Source organism: Leptonychotes weddellii, chromosome 8 (genome assembly GCF_054177405.1).
Source record: "Leptonychotes weddellii isolate Sample4059 chromosome 8, ASM5417740v2, whole genome shotgun sequence".
Lineage (NCBI taxonomy): Eukaryota > Metazoa > Chordata > Mammalia > Carnivora > Phocidae > Leptonychotes > Leptonychotes weddellii.
The window spans coordinates 31,208,100-31,225,501 of NC_138376.1; the positions used below are offsets into that span (position 1 = coordinate 31,208,100).

The window sequence follows — 17,402 nt, forward strand, 5'->3', positions numbered from 1 at the left end:
GATGGCCCCTATTCTGTGCCGGACCCTCTCCCAAACGCCTCTTGCTGCCTGGAGCAGGGGCAGTGCTTTTAGGGGAAGTGGTTCCTCTTGGCCCTGAACGTAAACAGCCCATCCTGGCTGCTTTCCACAGGAAACTGACCGGAGGGACAGAACAGGAAGGAAGCAGATGGGTGTGGAAGCAGGGATGGGTGGCTCAGGACGTCGGAAGGTGTGCCGGGGTGGGTGCTCAGGGCTGGGAAGCAATGTAACTGTTACAGTCCAAACCTTGTTCCCAACTCCACAGCTGGGTCTTCTAGAGGCCTGGGATTTGGTGAGGCCCTCCTGTGCCCAGCTGCTGTCAGAATCCATCCCGGATCTCAAAGGCAACCTCGACCTAGGACATCCCTCAGCTTTCTAGTGTGACCTTAGGTAAGTTTACCTCAATTTGTTTCAACCATCAAATGGGATAACAGAAACTACCTGATAGGATTGTTTTGAGGATGCATTATAGTATGTAAAATGCTAGTATAGTCCGTTGCACAAAGTAAACATTATAGAAAAGTTTGCTCTGGTTCTTTTTCTTCCTAAGGTGCTGTATATACCTGCCCAGAGCCCCAGCCTCATTCTGCCGGGTCTCATCTCTTAGCCACTGGACTATGAGCCCCTTGAGGGCAGGGCCCATCCCTTTTCTACTTCAGTAGTCACCCCCACCCCCAAGATACTCTGGTCCTGCTAGGGCCGGCCCCAAGGAGGGCTAGAGAGATGTGTTGAGAATTATCCAGTGAAACTGGAAATTGCTGCTGTAGGTAGAAGCCAGAAGCACAAGATTTTCCTCTGTCCTCGAGCTTAGAGACTAGATGAGGAACTGAGACGGGCAGAGGGCACCAAGAGAAACATTAGTACTAAACCTCGGGGTGCAGACTGTACGTACTTCTGGAGCTCAGGGAAGGGAGAGCTGGTATTGGCTGGAGGGGCTGAGAAGGGCTGAGAAGGGCTTCCTGGTGACGTGGTCCTTTTACCTGGCCTGAGCCTACAGCTGGAAAAGTGGGGCCTGTGTTGGGGGTGTGGAGGACTCAGGCTCACTGGGGTAGTCAGTGCACAATGAGGAATGGCGGCGTTAAGGCTGGGGAGGCGGGGAAGGGGCCAGTCTGCCCAAAGGCTCACTAGAAAAGCCTCCTCTTGCCTCCTTCCCAATCTTGGGCAACCCCAGAATTTGAGCTTCAGAAACTCTGGAGCCCAAAGGCCTGGCCTCAAGATCTGGCTCAGCCACTTAGTAGCTATGTGACCTCAGGCATTTATGCTCCCTGAGCCTCAGTGTAGCCATCTATACAATGGGAACAGGAATACCACCCATGTCTTCTGGTTGTTGGGAGGATGGAAGGAGATAATTCCTGCAGAGCACTTAGCACGGCCTGGCACATTGTAAGGGGCCAATAAATGGAAGGTGTTCTTGTTTTCTGGGCAGACTTTGTCACGATGTCAGGGCTGAACTCTGACTGGCCCCACGAGGGGGAGAGCCTCAGCCCTCAGGAGCCAGGTCCTCCAACCAACTCAGACAGTGACCCAGGCCACTTGCCAGAGGAGCACCCTGAGGAGACGTCTGCTCAGGTAGCGGGAGCCCTTCCCTTCCCTCTGAGACCCAACGTGCCCTCCATCCTACAGACCTCCTCCCACTTCCACCACCTAGAAGGTAGTTAGCCTTTGTGCCCAGCCTCCCACGGCCCTTTTCTCTTTGCAGGAATCTCTGTCTCTACAGCCCCCTCAGGATGGGAGACCGGGGGTTTGACTTTAAACTTACCTACATGAATACACATTACCTCTGGGTGGGGGAGTGGTCTGTGTTGTCAAAGCAGACTGTAGGCTTTGGCCCAATGAAGTAAAGGGGGGTGATTTAAAGCATAAGAAAGGATTCCATTTTGGGGTGTGGGGGCTCCCCAACCTGCCTCAATCAGACCACAGATGCCAGAGTGGATCAGCTGTCCTTATCTTGATCTTGAAGGAGGGGGTGCTTGGAAGTCATTCCAGATTGGAGAAGAGGTGGCAGTGAGGAGGGAGGAGAGAAGAGGAAGGCAAACCTAACCACCCCTCTCCTGCTGCATCTCCTCAGGATCCTAAAGTTCTGAGCTTGGGGCTCCCTGGCCTGGACACCGGCGGGGCCTCCAACTGGCCTGGGCTTCGGATCCTCCTGCAGCAGCTGCCTCCACAGGACAGTGATGTGGGTCTCTCCCTCTCTCCAGCGTCCCGAGCTCTCACCTCCCTCTCTCTATTTACTGTGGGTCCAGAAGCCAGAGAACATGGATCTAGGGCCTGGCTGGCTATGCCACTGATTGGAGAAGTCATCCCCCATCCCCAGCCTGAGTTTTCAAGTCTATACAATGGGTGCAATAGCATCTGCCCTGCCCACAATGCTTAGCTGAAGAGCAAATGAGAAAATGGACATGAACCACTTTTGAAACCGATAATGGAATGTACAAATGTAGAGAGTGTGGTCAAGTATTTATTGAGGCCCTATGTGTGCCCAGACTAAAGGCTTACACTTCAGTTCCGGGAGGGAGGGGGGCAAGACAGGAGAACATGGCATAAATTGGAAAAACAACAGAAAGTGATAGTGAGCCCCAGCTCACTGGGGGTAGGGATCTAAATTTGTGGTGACAGGGCTCAGTGCTGTGGGCTGTCAGGACCTGAGTGGTGGCCATTCCTGGGGGGAGGTGAGACTGGGGTAGACCCCTCCATCTCTCTTCCCTCTCTCCCTCTCCTTCTCAATGCCCTTCTGCGCTGTTATCTTCTGCACCTCCGGGAGCTTCTACAACCTTCCTTTGACCCAGCAGCTAAGCCTTCTCCCTCCAGTCAAGCTCCGGTCTTGCCTGCTGGGGCTCTCCCAGTCTCAGTGGAGGCCTGTTTCTGCAGGAGCGCTACTGCCTGGCCCTTGGGGAGGATGAGCTGGCCGAGCTGCGGCTCTTCTGTGCCCAGCGGAGGCGGGAGGCCCTGGGACAGGGGGTGGCCTGCCTGGTACCTCCCAAGCTGGCAGAACACACCTGTGAGAAGGTATGTAGTGCCCTCCCCCATTCCCCTTTGCCTTCTCACTTCTGCAGAAGGGGCGAGCTCCAGGGATGGGGGGGCGGCGGGGGGGGGGTGTTGGGGATTGACAGTTTGGCCCACTTGAAAAAGAGAAGCCAAGTTTAGGGGTTCTAAGTGGGGCCTGCAGTGGAGGTGGGCTTGCTGGGGGTATGGGGAGAACAGTTAGGTTGGGGTTGGGGTGGAAGAGCCAGGAGGGAAGCTAGGAGCGAGTGTGGCCTCTGTGCAGCCCAGCAACCCGCCCCCCCCCCCGGCCCCCCCGCCTGGCAGTGCAGGGAGCCGCTGAGGCCAGGCGAGTACGGAGTGTGCGCAGCCCCGGCCGGAGAGCGGCGCGGCTGGCACCCGGCGTGCTTTGCCTGCCAGGCCTGCGGCCAGGCCCTGCTACACCTCATCTACTTCTCCCACGACGGGCGTCTCTACTGCGGCCGTCATCATGCAGAGCTGCTGCGGCCGCGCTGCCCGGCTTGCGACCAGGTACGGGCCGGACGCGGGTTGCTGGGAGGGGGCTGCCCAGGGCCCAACGTGGCAGGGTGTAAGGGGACACCTCTGCCAGTACCGCGGAGCGAAGAACTCAGAACCAGCCTGGGACCTTGAGTTCTGGGCGTGGGGACCCGTTGCCTTGTGCCCTCCCCCACTGCAAACGGAGTCCCCCAGATTTTCTTGGACTGAGAGAATTTCTCCGGAGCAGGGACTGTTGGACAGCCGTTCATCTCGGGTGCCCAGTGCTGTGCCTGATCAGGCGAGGACCTGCCATAATGTCAGCATAAGAGACCGCGCGGAACCCTGGGTTGGGAGTCCAGGCGACCGGGGTCGCGCTTCTTCAGGCTGTGCCACCTGCTAGCGGGATTCTGGCTAGGCCAATCAGCCCTCCCTGCATCCGAGAGTGGAAGAGTAGATCAAATGGGATGTCTGTAGACGTGCTTTAGCGTTAACTGGGTATAAGGCGTGGTTACTGGGTGAATGAATGAGTGAGTGAATGAATGAATGAATGAGCTGTTCTCCCTCCCTCTCCCAGCTGATCTTCTCCCGGCGCTGCACCGAGGCGGAGGGACGGCGCTGGCACGAGAACCACTTCTGTTGCCAGGACTGCGCCGGGCCCTTGGGCGGGGGACGTTATGCCTTGCCGGGGGGCCGCCCCTGCTGCCCCCGCTGCTTTAAGAGTCGCTACTCGAATGCCGGCTCGAGCCAGGCCCCAACACTGGAAGGGAGGGCGCCGCTTGGTAAGGGAGAAGGTGCAGATCAAGGGGGAAGGGGGCAGCGGCTTGGGCTGGGCTGAGGAGGGGATTCTCCCGGGCTGAGACCCTCGCCCCGGTCCCACGCCGTCCCGTCCCTCCAGCAGCGCCCCCGTCCCCCCACCGCACCCCCCAGACCCGAGCCTCGGGGCCCGCAGCTCTCACCGCGCGTCCCTGGCCGGAGCGCTCCAAGGGCCTCCCGAACCCACCCCGCGCCACCGCTGGGGCTGCGGCGCGGGACTCGCTCCCGGACTGGGGACGCGGTCGCCCTCTGGTGGGCGGCGGCGGGGAAGGGCGGGGGAGCCCGGGAGAGGAGTCGCGGCGGCGGCGGCGCGCACGGCTCGGGGGCGGGGCGGGAGGCCGGATCCTGGCTGGAACTGGCTTCTGGGCCCGCCCCGCTCGGATCCGGGAGAGGGAGACTCCCGGCTCTGAGATGGGCGTTTCTAACCCGGCCCGGAACAGGGGAGGCGAGACTCGAGAGAGTTGCAGAGGGAGACTGCTCCCCGCTGGACGCCGCTACCATCTCCCGGGCAGCCCTTCTCGCCGCTGCCTCCCGCTCCAGTCCGGAAACCCAGAGGGGGCGGCTTCGATCCAGTCCGGAGCAGGAGGGTCGAGCTGGGGACGAGGCGGAGGCACCCACCAAAGGGCGGGAGCGGGGCCGCCTGGAGACGCCCCTCGATGCCAAGGAGGACGCCCCCTGCCCCACCTGCTCCTCTTCTTCTGACTCGGAACCCGAAGGCTTTTTCTTAGGTCAGCGCCTTCCCGGTCCCTGGAAGACCCCCGGAAGCCTCCAGGCTGGGCACAGCGACACCTCCAGGAAGCACTGCACCATTTGCTAGTGGCGCAGCCCGGAGAAGGGGGAGGGGATGTGCTCTGTTAGGTGGGAGAGCTAGGCTCTCCTCCCCCCCTCTAAAAATCCTAGACTGAACGCAATCAGGGGCACGCCTGGGAGAGGCGGCCAGATCACAAACTTGGTGTGCTCCCTCTTAAGCCTGCAAAATCTATCACTTCTGACGGAGACTTTCTTGGGGAACCCCACCCCGCAAAGCTACGCATCCCCTGCTGAACTAGCCCCTATGCTCACCCCCACAGGCTGGGACAGCCCCATGCTCAGCATCTTCCTGAGCCAATGAAGTGGTCACTCAGAGACCACGTGTGGCAGTGCCCAGGTTGGCGAGCCGAAGGCCGGGGGGTGCCGGGGTGGGACGCGACCCGGCGACGGTAGTGCGGGGCCGCGCTCCCCGCCTTGCGGAGCTCGTGGACGCGCAGGCCGGGAGTTCTCCCTCTCCCCCAGGCGCCCGACCCCGGGGGAGCAGCGGCGCCCCCTGCCGGCCCGTCGCCGGCGGAAGTGCGAGACCGGAAGTTGCGTGCTGCGCCGGCGCCCACACGGTGCGTCGGGAGAAGCCTTGCGGATCCCGAGGGTGCTGCTATGGCTTCCAGCGGGGTTGGCGTGAGCGCTGCCGGCGCGCCAAATGAAGCACCCGAAATTCCCGACAACGTGGGAGATTGGCTCCGGGGCGTTTACCGCTTCGCCACCGACAGGAACGATTTCCGGAGGTAACCGAAGACCCGGGAACTTGTCCCGTTCTGGTCCTCCGAGCCCCTCTGCCTACCTTCTCTGCTTCCCTTCTTGGCCCAGGCTGGCCCCTGTATATTGCCAGCATCTTGGCCTCTTAGTGGCTTTGGCTGTGCTTTGGAGCGGTCCTTGACTGGGAGAGTTCTCGTGCGGCAGAAGCGATCTTTTGAGTTAGTTGGCTATGTCTAGAGAATCTCACCCTGACCAGGGGGACCAGGGGGAAAAGAGGCGCCAACACAAACAAGCTTTTCGGCCCTGGGCGAGTGCTTAATTATTAAGGCCTTTGCATTAGATCCTGCCCTTATTAGCTAGAGAAACGAACTCTCAGTAACCATGTAGGTCTTGGGCAGCCTACCGTTGTAAAGCCCTACGTTCCTGCGATTCTAGAACCCAGTGTTTTTGCCTCGGAAGGTTTTTCCAGGGTGGTGATGGTCGGTCTTTTCCCCCAGTATCTTTCGTTAACTAAAGACAAGTGACTCCGTGACCACAGGGTAAATGAAACTTCCTTTTTCCAGGAACTTGATCCTCAATTTGGGACTTTTTGCCGCGGGCGTTTGGCTGGCCAGGAATTTGAGTGACATTGACCTAATGGCACCTCAGCCAGGGGTGTAGCCAAATAGGTAAGCACTTAACTACTGCTCTGCGTGTCTAGGAGCTCTAGAAGTTGAGAGAAGCAGTAATTTATATAATCTATTCACAAAATACAGGAAGGAGACTTCCAGAAGTCCCGTGGCTATTATTCCTAGTTAAATGTGTTTACAGATGTTGCAAGAAATTTTGAGTCTCTTACTAATTTCCTTCCAGTGCTTTTATAGTTCTAATGTCACGTGTTGTCCTGTGGTCTGATTGCAGACACATGGGACCCCCTGTGCTCTCCTTGAACCTTCCAAAAACAGAGCCTCCAATCTGTGACCGGCACAAGACTTGCCCTGATGGAAGTTGAAGTTTCATTCAGACGGGCACCTTCCCTTCCCAATTTCCTTTTCTCCACTGAGCCCGCTCAGGATTCCGTTCTCTGGTCAGCAGTCACGTTGCAACCAAAGTGTTGTCCTCTGTTCTGTAAAGTTCTGTACATAGTTCCTAAGTTTCTGCAGGGGGTGATCTTTGCTCTTGTCCTGAGGAATACCTAATGGTATTTTAACAAATATTTGGAATAAAGACTGTACACAAAGAATCATTTTATTCTTTTAATAAGAAACTTCAGCTTACAAAAACAAGGTGTAAAAAGTCAAGATTTACAAAAATCATAAAAACATGATTTATATTTCACACTCCAGAGACAGGAACAAGCCCCCAAACATGGATTGTAACAGAGGTGGTTTGCTTCATATTAAAAGGAAAAAAAAAAGAAAGGAAACTGTAGCCACTGTACATTGATGTCAACATAAGGTGAAACTTATTTTTGAGGAATTTCCACTTTTGAGCAGAACTAGGGGAAGAAGCCATTTGGTGTTGCATAGCATTTTAGTGCACCAGGTGGGTTTTCCAGGCACCAGAGGGGCATTGTTGCTGTCGTCAAGTGGGATTTGTTGGTCGAAGGAGGGCAGTCATGTGCAGTGGAGGCAAGGTGTAAGCAAGCCTGGGCAGTGGGCACTGAAGTGACACTGCTTGAGGAAGCTGCTTTCTTCACATGGAAATAGAGGTTTTCTGACCCTAAATTTGCAATAGTGTAACTGTCCAAGAGTTAGGAGTTCTTTGGAGTATGTAAAGAACTGGCATGGAAAAGACTCGTGTAGGCTCAGAGAGATGTGGCGATAAAGACAGTTTCCCCAGGCATTTCCACCCCCCCAGTTGATTTATTCTAGGCGTTATTTATTTACTATTTTTTAAGTTTATTTAATCTCTCTGCACCCAGTGTGGGGCTCGAACTCATGACCTTGAGATCAAGAGTCACATGCTCTTCTGACCGAGCCAGCCAGGCACCCCATCTACTAGTCATTTTTTAAAATCCCGCTTTTCCATGCCAACTCTCCTATGCAACTGGTATGGGATTAAAGGACATGGAAAGGGGGGGGGGTCAGTATGAATGCTCCACAGTGGCCTTAATTGTGAAGAGTTGACAGCTGTCTAGCAGTCTGTTCACAAAAGGTAAATAGGACAAAACAGTCCACTTTTTTGACCCTACCTGCATAAATCTCGCTCAGAAATCTGTTTGAGAATTAGACTGTGTATATATATTTTACAAAGCACCATTCTCTTGCAGTAATCAGATAGGTCCCATCTGTTAGGGAGGAGTTTGAGCGTGTGTGAATTCAGGCCTGTGGATGGCTTACCATGAAGCCAGTACCCTCTAAGAATCTATCTACTGGGACCACAGATGATTTGACAGGTGTTAACACCCATCTTACTGGGTGTTAAGATGAGGAAGGGTCACATACACGAGAGCAGGGCTTAGGTTTGAAGCCATCACCTCCCAGATGGTGACCAGGAAGGAAACTTTTAAGCCACAGCATAGATTCTAAGCCCCTTCAGATCTGCATCAGACCACTGCTAAGACAAGAAATACCAGCACCTCCTGCCTCTTCTTCATAGGTATGAAACAGATCCTTGAAGTCTGTGACCCGATCTACTCATAACTGTGAACAGTTCTATTTTATAAAGTTTTTAAAAGTTGAAAATAAAAATCCAGCAAAAATTAAGACATGGCAGCTTCCAAAGCATAATTCATATTTCACTCAAAATTTTTATGTTTTAGCTTCAAGTAACAGTGTTTACTGTTAGTTGGTTTATAAAGCCATAATACTGGCAAGGTAAGGTTTCATTTAAACTGGCTTAATTCCTCAAAGTGTTAAGAATTTAGCAAGTAAAGCTATCAAATCTACAATTTCCCAGAATTTCGACGAACAGTCATTAATTCTGTAAATTAAAATGTTGGCTTTCACCATTCCAACACAACATTCTCCCCAAGCGAAGTCAATTTCACATCTGTCACATGATTTTCGACCCTGGCTGGTTAACATAGTACTACAGAAAGCTCTTATACTACCTGGTTAGATTTTAAATGGAAATATGCCAGCAGAAATAAGTAAGGAAAAAGTCCACAAAAATGACCATTTGCCTCAATGCTAGAGTAGCTATGGTGTATTTAGAGCAATGTGTGGGTTGAAGGAATAAACACTAGGTTAAAGTCGAAGCCCTAGACCAAGAGAATGGTTAAACGTGAAAGATCTAAACTAAACTCACAGTCATATTTAGAAGGCGCTTTCAGCTTTACTGCTGATTTCAAAAAGAATCTGAACCACCAGGGAGATGCATACTTACCCAGTAAAAAAAAAACAACCTTAGTTGCCATGGGAGATTTTGCTCCAAAAGTACAACCTCCTCACCTAATTAGGCTGAAGGAACCAATTATCAAATGTGCTTCAAGTGGTGAGCTTTTAAAACACCCTTTGGTGAAGTCTCATGAGCTTAATGGAAACCTTAAGGTCAGAGTAAAAGGAACAGGCTGTAAACAGCCCTGCAGGTGAGCAGACTGGGTCTTCTCCCCTTCCACAGCCACTCAGCACCATCCCAGTCGGCGCCTGCCAGGGAAAGGGGCCAGGGGGCTGGAACAGGTTCTTTGAGCCTTCTCTTTTGCTTATTACACAGTGCACTGGCTTGCCTTACAATCTAAAGGTTCACATATAGGGGATTGTGTACTACACTGCTTCCTGAAATTTTGTGCAAAAGAACTTCAGAACTAATGAAGGTAATACTTCAGGAGGAATGATTTTTGTTTGACTTCTATAAGTTGCCCAGCACTAGAAAAAAAGACCCTTTCTGAACATTTGTGCTCTCCCAACCAGCTGGAAAAGCAGCCCTTCCACTCATAAGGTATAACCCGAAAGGGGTAGAGTATATGTTTGGGAAGAGGTAGCACTCCCAGCCTACCCGAAAAGGACCGAGTTAATGTTTGGAACATAAAAGGGGTGGTGAGAAAGAACGGGGTACATAGTCTGCCTTGAAAAGCAGCCATTTGATGAATAGTCACAAATCCAAAGATTTTGGACATTACAGTAAAATTTTAGAACTTGCTGGTAAGAATAATTATCTTTCACACACATGAGATGAAATGCTTTTAAAAAGTCTGATACCAAATGTCCTTTACACTGTACAGACCCATTTGCCACTCGAAATGACAAGGCGACATCCTTTCCCTTAATCTTTTCAATCCCATGCAAACCGTAACTGGGTACAAGGCACCAAATGTTATGAATTGTATAAAATTAGTTCACAAAGCTTTTATCAGTAAGTAAAACAAACTCCATCTCCCCCCTCCCTGCCTGCCCACCCGCATCCCGCCCCCCCATCCCAACCAAGTTTTCCTTCTGTACTACTGTTGATTTCTCTCAGGCTTATGCGGGGGCCTGGGCAGGGTCATGCCCCATGCCAGCCAATCCACGTCATTAGTTCTTGCACTTGGATGAAGCTATATAAGTGTAGCCAGAGTAGGGAACTCATACAATCATTGACTCTAGAAGCCTTGCCATTAAAAACAAAAATAAACTCTGCTATTGAGTCCATAGGACACATTAACACTTCTACAGTTTCTAATTTTATTCATGACATTTTAAGAGACATCTGGAAATTCTTTTCAGTGTGGCACTGCCCCCCTCAGCCTGAGAGGGGGCTGGATCAAAACTGGCAAGAGCTCTGCCCACCATTTACTAAGAGCTTCAGTTCCTGGCTGTTGAGGGCATTCCTAAATTTTTTTTTTTTTTTTTTAAACACTAGCATGGCTGCTCATCTCAGAGGCAACCACAAGTATGAGGGTCAAACTAGATTGAGGTAAAAATCCTTTTTGAGGGCCAGGGTGCATTCATCTTGGCTGGCTACAGCAGAAAGTAAACACACCAGCCAACTACAAAGGGTTCCTGGAACGGGACTCTAACTACTTGCCTGGGAGAAGCAGGCCCCGTAAGGTTCAGTTAGGAGATCTCGGGTTTGATTTGGCAGCATCTAGTCAGCGTCTACCTGGTTCTTATCTTCTCTTTAGAATGTTTCAGTTTAAAGTAATAAGATGCAACTAAAAATCCATCTACTTCCAATATGTAAATAAATTAAAGGCAAAGGGACATTTCCCTCACAACAGCCATTGGCTTATGCAGCAGGGAACTCTTTAATAAAAATCTCCATAAATACTAACTTCTCAACAGCGTCTAGTGCTGCTGCCTCTGGGTACCTGAGGTGTCTGTGACTGCAGGGGCACCTTCGAGAGTACGCAGCTCAGTGAGGACTCTGGGGCTGGTTTCTACTCCAACTCATTTTAAACAATTTTACTAATTTGATAACAAGGGTGCTCAGCTAAGTTAAGCATTTATTTCACAAAGTCCTTAAACCTGCTTAATAATTCTTATAAATATTTGGTATAAAACTATTTTTAAAAATTAAATTTGAAGATCTTTTAATTTTCCATTAAATGTTCATTTTTCTTAAGTATTTCCCCCTGGACAGCCTGAGGGATGAAGTAGATGCTCTATTTAGTTCTTTTCCATTTGTAAGTTCTCTTTTTCTAGAATAACAAATATAGCATTCAAAGAAAGATGAGGCACAATTTATATTTTCCTTTTTACTCTCCTTGGGGTTTTGCTTGTTTTTTTGTTTTTGTTTTTGAGTTAATGGGCTTTTCCATTGCCATAAGAAGTCATCATCAATCCTGCCAACTTAAAAATGTGGATCTAGAGTATAGCTTTACCTCAGAGCCTCTGGCAGCATGGGCAGCTGTGACACTTTAAAACAGTGTCCAGGAGAGGGTGAGCCCGGGCCAAGCTTGTACAAAGAAGCCTGCAGTAGACAATATAAACCAAATAGCATAAAAAATGCCATACGCTATCGCTTCCAAATAAAAGCTAAATATTACAGAAACCTCACAGTGTTGGAAAAAGCAAGTTTAATTTAAAATATAGTCACTCCCCCTTCTTTATCAGGGTGAGCCATTTTCTGTCTGAATTTCCTCCATGTCTCAGTGCTGTCTGACAGGTCCTATGGGAGAGTCCATCTCAAAAGAGGTCAACAGCAAATGCTACAGATCTGCTCTGGAAATGGGGCTCATCAACACCCCCCCCAAGCTACGACTCTCATTCTTACCCGCTCTTTTCCCAACCTCCCACCGTTCCCCAAACTCCCTCCACATCTGGTTCCTTCAAGTGACAACTGTGACTTCTACCTGAATTGAAACATTAATATGATACACTCAGTCAGAAGATGAGCATTCATAGTGACAGGCTGAGGCGGGCTGCAGCAGCCCCCGCAGTCAGAGTTCCGGTTTGCGTTCACTTTTACTGCAGGACTGAGAAGGGAAATTCAGTAGTGCCTGATGAGGAGGAGGGTTTCCATCCAGGCAATTTCATTCCACTTAGAAACTGACCCCGTATAAAAAGAAATATGTATTTCACTAGCACTTAAGTAAAGGACAGGGCACTCTTTTTTTTTTTTTTCCTCTCCGATGGACTGAGTGTAGGTGGGTAAACAAACAGTAGGGATTATCAAATTTGGGAGGAAACAGGCCAGGACCAGCAGCATGAACTGTTCGGACATATGGGGGCAGATTCCTAAGCCCTAGGAAAGCAGAAGTTCCCAAACCTTGTGCTGAACAAGAATGTTCTAGCCCTCCAGGTGCAAGAAAGAAGCTGCAGGCTAAGAAAAGCTGCATGCTGCACCAAGGTGAGAACAGGTGATGGGCATTCAGATAAGGCCTGGACCACCAGCTATCCCTGCCTACCCTCAACTGAGTTCTGAGACAGCCTCAGACAACTGGCCTAATGACCAATTTACACCAAACCATGTGCTTACCCTACACCCGAACCAGAGACATGCTACAGAACTGGGTAGCCAGGGGTGCCCTTAGGCTCAGCATGCAACAAAGAACAAGTCATGGACCAGTTTATTGCTTCCCCATATGAACTGCTGCTTCTTCAGAATGAAGGGACGTTCATGCCAGTCTCAAGACGACGTGGAATGATTAAATGACAGCAGCAGCCAGGGAGGGTAGGACACTTGAAAAACCTCCCGTTTTGCATGGGGCAAATTTGCTCTATGCATCCCATTCCACTCTAACACTGCTATCCCCTAAAAAAAGGAAGTCTGGAAGTTTTCAACTCTTTGTGGGGTTGAAAGGGGTTTCAACCCTTTACTTCCTTTGTGGGGACAAAGCATTATTCACCTCTTGCCTTGGAACCAATCCCATCCAGCAAACTGCCAGCCCAGGGCCCCACCTCACGTGCTCTGTCCAGGGCTGCTCACATCAGGAGGGTTCTTCTGGGGCCGCAAGGAAGTCCTGATTAGTGGGGGAATCGCGTAATGGAAAGAAAACATGGCTGCTCTCCCGGCTGCATATGATCAATTTACCCCCTCTTTCCTCCACCCAGATCCTCTCTATTCAGAAGCAACTGATGAAAGAATCTTCATAGAAGTTACTCCTTTTGATTTGTTATCAAAGGAGGGAATTCCCAAATCCATTCAAAAGAAAGTGACTACAGATTTTATGACAGAACATGAGTCACCTAGCACCTTCTCTGCTGTAGCCCCAGTGAGGCAAACCTAGTACTCTGTTCCTGCACTAAACCTTATTTCCTGTAAGAGGAAAGATATACGAACACCAATAGTTTAAAAGCAAGCCAGTCCTTGAAACGTGCCTCCCATTCAGGGGAAGGACCGTGGTCTGCCCTCATCGTTGTTGCTGGACTGCACCTGAGCTTGGAGTTGGGTTTCTGAAATTCTTGCATTGCCCTGAACTGTTCTTTGAGTGTAAAAAAGGATGTAGGCTTGAGTTTTGCACACTTCCTCGACACTGCATACATTCAGCTTTGAGTCATTGCAGTGGACCCAAAAACCTAGGAAACCAAAGGAAAGAAAGAGAGAAAGTGACTACCCCACTCATATTTCCAATCGGCAGGCAAAACCGGGAGATGAAGAAAGGGACAGAGGAGTTCTGAACAGAACCAACCCCTGACTGGTGGGGCGCGGGTTGGGGAGGGGGTGTGGAACACTGGTAAACGAAACCAACAGACTTTCCTGCAACCACCGGCTTTGACTCCACCCAAGCCCACCCTCGATACTACTTACAGTATCGACTGACTGTAATTTTTGTCCTCATTTTATTCAGGTTCTTTCATTGCCCACTAGGGCCTTCTACAAAAGTAGCCTGAAGATTGGGGGCTAAGAGAAGGGAAGAGGAGGGGCGAGGTGAAATGTACATGGAGGAGTAATAAAGGGGAATTTAGAAGGAATAAAAAGTTATTTCACCCCAGCTGCCTTAAGGGCTGAGGGGTTCATGACAAAAAACACAGCCGCAGCCCACCCACCTCAGTGCACAGTAGCTGGGAGGCTGTGCTCTGGGGGGACAAGGACTGAAAGCTCCTTCAGCGGGGCCCTTGTACCCCCCATACCTCCTATGGTAAGGACATAGGAAGTGCTCAGGAAATGTCTTCAGCTTTATTGGGAGCTGGGGCTGGTGAGATTCATACAGTATCTCCATGAGGTTATGAAAGTCATAGCATTTCTGCTTAACCACGAAGGAAATGGAGGTCTGCAGAAGTATTAATAACAATGAGAAACCTCTAAAATTAATTGAGCATTATGTGCTAGGAACCATGCTAAGTACTTTTATATGTGTTGGTTCCTGTCAATTCTTAGAACAATCTTCTGTTGTCACTTGGTGATATATCCAAAATTTGAATTCAACTTTCATAATTCTTTCCACTAGATTTTCATGTATGTAATATCCCTATAGATGAAATAAAAGGAAAGCAATGGAATGTGGACTCGCCAACCCTTTTCCGTGTCCCCCACCCCACAGAGTCAAGCGCACGCACCTCCCTCTGTGTTGTAGCAATAGGCTGTGTAGTGTCCTGAGCCAAACCCTTTCCCGTGATGCATGACCACTGCGGAGAGATCATAGGCAAAGGTCTCTTTGTCAAGAGAGGAGAGCATGTCCCTGCAGCAGTAAGGTTCCATGGTTAATACCTGGTCAAAGACGACATGGACCCCAATCTTCTCTCGATGATTACGGCCAGACCACCTAAAGCATGGATATAAAGTTCATACTAGTCAAAAATGGCATACGTTATCCTAGGTAGAGGAAGGTAAAAAACGGAACTGAGAAAACACAATCTTCAAGATGTGGCTTTTGCATCAATAAAACAGTGATCAATGCCCACATATATTTCCTGTGAATGTTCCATGATGTACTCTGAAACTAGAAATCCCTAAAACAAGCAGTTGGGCAATAATCTTTTTGTAGTTTACTGTCTGCCCTTCTTTTCACAGATTATGTCATACTTGGTTCTGAAAACGACTCTTTATAAGCCCAAGTGGGGCTAGAGAATCTCCCAAGCAGACGCCCAGTGCAGGCTAGCTGATGAGACAGGGCTGTGCGAGCTGAAGTCCTGTCCTGGGCACCCCCATTAACATGCCTTACTGGGCAGGAAGCATTCAGTCGCCATGGAAAGTGCAAGGTCTCTAGGGAATAGGCTTCCCCTCCCAACACCAAAGAAGACATCTGCCCTCACCAAAGCCTTTGAGGCAGCTATCATCCCCCACAGCTCACAGCCGCCTGGAAGGCCCCAGAGCAAGCTCACCTGAATCTTTTAAGGTGCAGCCGGAGGACCTGAGGTAGTCTGTAGATCATTAACTGCTTTCTAGCTTCACTCAGAACAAGGGGTTTGGGATTGGATTTTCGTCGTTTGCCTATATGGTTTGGGAAGGTATAAGACATAGACGGTGAGGAGTCTCGTTCTTTCCTGGCTATGGCAGAGACAATGACTTGCCACCCAATATGCTTTCTCCTTATTTCTCAGTACTGGGACCTCAGTTTCATCTGGGGCAGCGCTGTGACCCTCTTCAGACTGCATTTCCCAGCCCCACGTGCCTGCCTGGTGTGGCCATGGCAGTTCTCCCAGGCTCGGAAGGGATGACTGGGTGGCGGCACTCTTAGGGTGACTGTAACTGTTCCTCTTGGACCACGAGTTAACCCTGGGGTGGAAGCCTTGAACTAGTCAAGTTGAAAGGTGAAAAGAGCTTGGGTCCCCAGTGACCACGCAGCTACTATGCTAGTCCCTGAATGTCCTTCGGACTTCTTTTTTTTTTTTTTTTTTTACAATTTTTTTTTTATTCTTATGTTAATCCCCATACATTACATCATTAGTTCTAGATGAAGTGTTCCATGATTCATTGTTCATGCACAACACCCAGTGCTCCATGCAGAACGTGCCCTCCTCAACACCCACCACCAGGCCAACCCATCCTCCCACCCCCCTCCCCTCTAGAACCCTCAGTTTGTTTTTCAGAGCCTTCGGACTTCTTTTATGGAACAGGAAAAAAAAATTATATCCTATTTTTAAGTCATTATTATTTGAGTTAACTGAAAAACAACCAAACCTAATCCTGATATAGCCACTCCCCAATTTTTGCATCAGCAACCTCCAAAACTGGTATGGGTTTCGGGTGGTATATTCCTGATATCAGGGATTTATTAATAGAATATACTGGAAGGTCACTGCAACAACATGCACGCAGAGTAGATGCACGTCAGGGTTCTATGCCTTTATATATGTGCTTATCACTTAAATTATGATGCGCCAGAATGTAACTTGAAGAGTTTTTGTTTTCATCAAGTAGGCCTAATTCTATTTCCTGCTCACAGCTAGTTGTATGCTGTTCAAAACTCTCAACCTCAGTTTCCTCTCCTGTAAAATGGGGAATAACGCATATATTTCAGGCTTGGGGAAAAAGTAAGAGGGCACAGGATTACCAAAGGACAGAATATTTAAACAGATTCTTTCTTCAGCATGATTTGTTTGTGACATATACAAATATTAGAAAAGAAACTGCTGGTTTTATAGTTTTATGCTGTATCTAGGTTTTGAAACATGTTTCTTGGATAAAAGCACACGGCTGGACATGGAGGACAAGGTAGACAGACTGGCCAAATTCATCCAGTCCAAAGCAGAACCAGTGCTCAGACTCTCATTTTGTTTCTAAAGCTACTGAATTGTGAGGGGAATGCATTTCTAAATTACATCAAATAAACAACGGAAATAAAGTTCTCTTAATTTCTATCGGAAGCCTTCTCTATACCCATTTACTGATGACTGCTCGGTTATTATATTAATTAGACTGGTGAATGGATGGGAATATAAAACTAGTGGTTCACTGTGGTGCCTGCTAATGGTCTTTGAGATATCATGGTCTCAGTGTCTGAAGAGCTTGACATCTAAGTCCTGTCTGTACCACTCATGAAAGGCAGCAAATCACAGCCAGATGATGCTTCACGGGGCTCCCTGGGACAATAGGATGTGGAGCTGCTTGTTCTCATAACAGACTGCAGCAGAATGAGTGTGCCAGAGAACCTTTCAGTAGGGCTGGTGGTCATGATATGTGGGGGCATGAACAGAAAGAGAATTCAAAGAGGGGCCTGACCTTATTTTACATTCTAATTCACCAGCAGATTTTCGAAAATTATTGCCTGGGAACCCTGGCAGTGACTGCCACTCTCGGTAGAGGGAGTATGTGAGCTAAGATGAAGACAATATAGAATCCGGCTTTGTTTCCCTAAAATGAAA

General features: G+C 49.5%; 3 protein-coding genes across 17 annotated transcripts in view; 2 read left to right on the top strand and 1 right to left on the bottom strand.

The window, feature by feature from the left end:
- The window catches only part of PRICKLE4 (prickle planar cell polarity protein 4), a 6,037-nt gene extending 912 nt beyond the window's left edge, over positions 1–5,125 (top strand). For 2 of the 5 annotated variants that reach the window (XM_081828267.1, XM_081828266.1), the window contains exons 2-7: positions 284–1,587; positions 2,087–2,194; positions 2,887–3,024; positions 3,325–3,528; positions 4,070–4,274; positions 4,749–5,125. In XM_081828267.1, the coding sequence (XP_081684393.1) occupies positions 1,417–1,587; positions 2,087–2,194; positions 2,887–3,024; positions 3,325–3,528; positions 4,070–4,274; positions 4,749–5,125 (1,203 nt within the window). In that variant the 5' untranslated portion in view covers positions 284–1,416. The remainder of the gene's footprint in view (positions 1–283; positions 1,588–2,086; positions 2,195–2,886; positions 3,025–3,324; positions 3,529–4,069; positions 4,275–4,748) is intronic. The other 3 variants (XM_081828268.1, XM_081828269.1, XM_081828270.1) reach the window with 3 other exon arrangements.
- A 564-nt stretch (positions 5,126–5,689) lies between these two features.
- The window catches only part of TOMM6 (translocase of outer mitochondrial membrane 6), a 401,564-nt gene continuing 389,851 nt past the window's right edge, over positions 5,690–17,402 (top strand). Inside the window, exons 1-3 of one of the 2 annotated variants that reach the window (XM_006750835.3) lie at positions 5,690–5,843; positions 6,378–6,482; positions 6,715–7,036. In XM_006750835.3, coding sequence (XP_006750898.1) covers positions 5,716–5,843; positions 6,378–6,474 — 225 coding nt within the window. In that variant the 5' untranslated portion in view covers positions 5,690–5,715 and the 3' untranslated portion in view covers positions 6,475–6,482; positions 6,715–7,036. Of the gene's footprint in view, positions 5,844–6,377; positions 6,483–6,714; positions 7,037–17,402 lie in introns of those variants that run through there. The other variant, XM_081828273.1, reaches the window with a different exon arrangement.
- The window catches only part of USP49 (ubiquitin specific peptidase 49), a 79,076-nt gene continuing 69,356 nt past the window's right edge, over positions 7,683–17,402 (bottom strand). For 7 of the 10 annotated variants that reach the window (XM_081828256.1, XM_081828261.1, XM_081828258.1 and 4 more), the window contains 3 exons: positions 15,420–15,528; positions 14,655–14,860; positions 7,683–13,673 (listed from right to left, as the gene is read on the bottom strand). In XM_081828256.1, the coding sequence (XP_081684382.1) occupies positions 13,483–13,673; positions 14,655–14,860; positions 15,420–15,528 (506 nt within the window). In that variant the 3' untranslated portion in view covers positions 7,683–13,482. Of the gene's footprint in view, positions 14,861–15,419; positions 15,529–17,402 lie in introns of all 10 variants that reach the window. The other 3 variants (XM_081828264.1, XM_081828265.1, XM_081828262.1) reach the window with 3 other exon arrangements.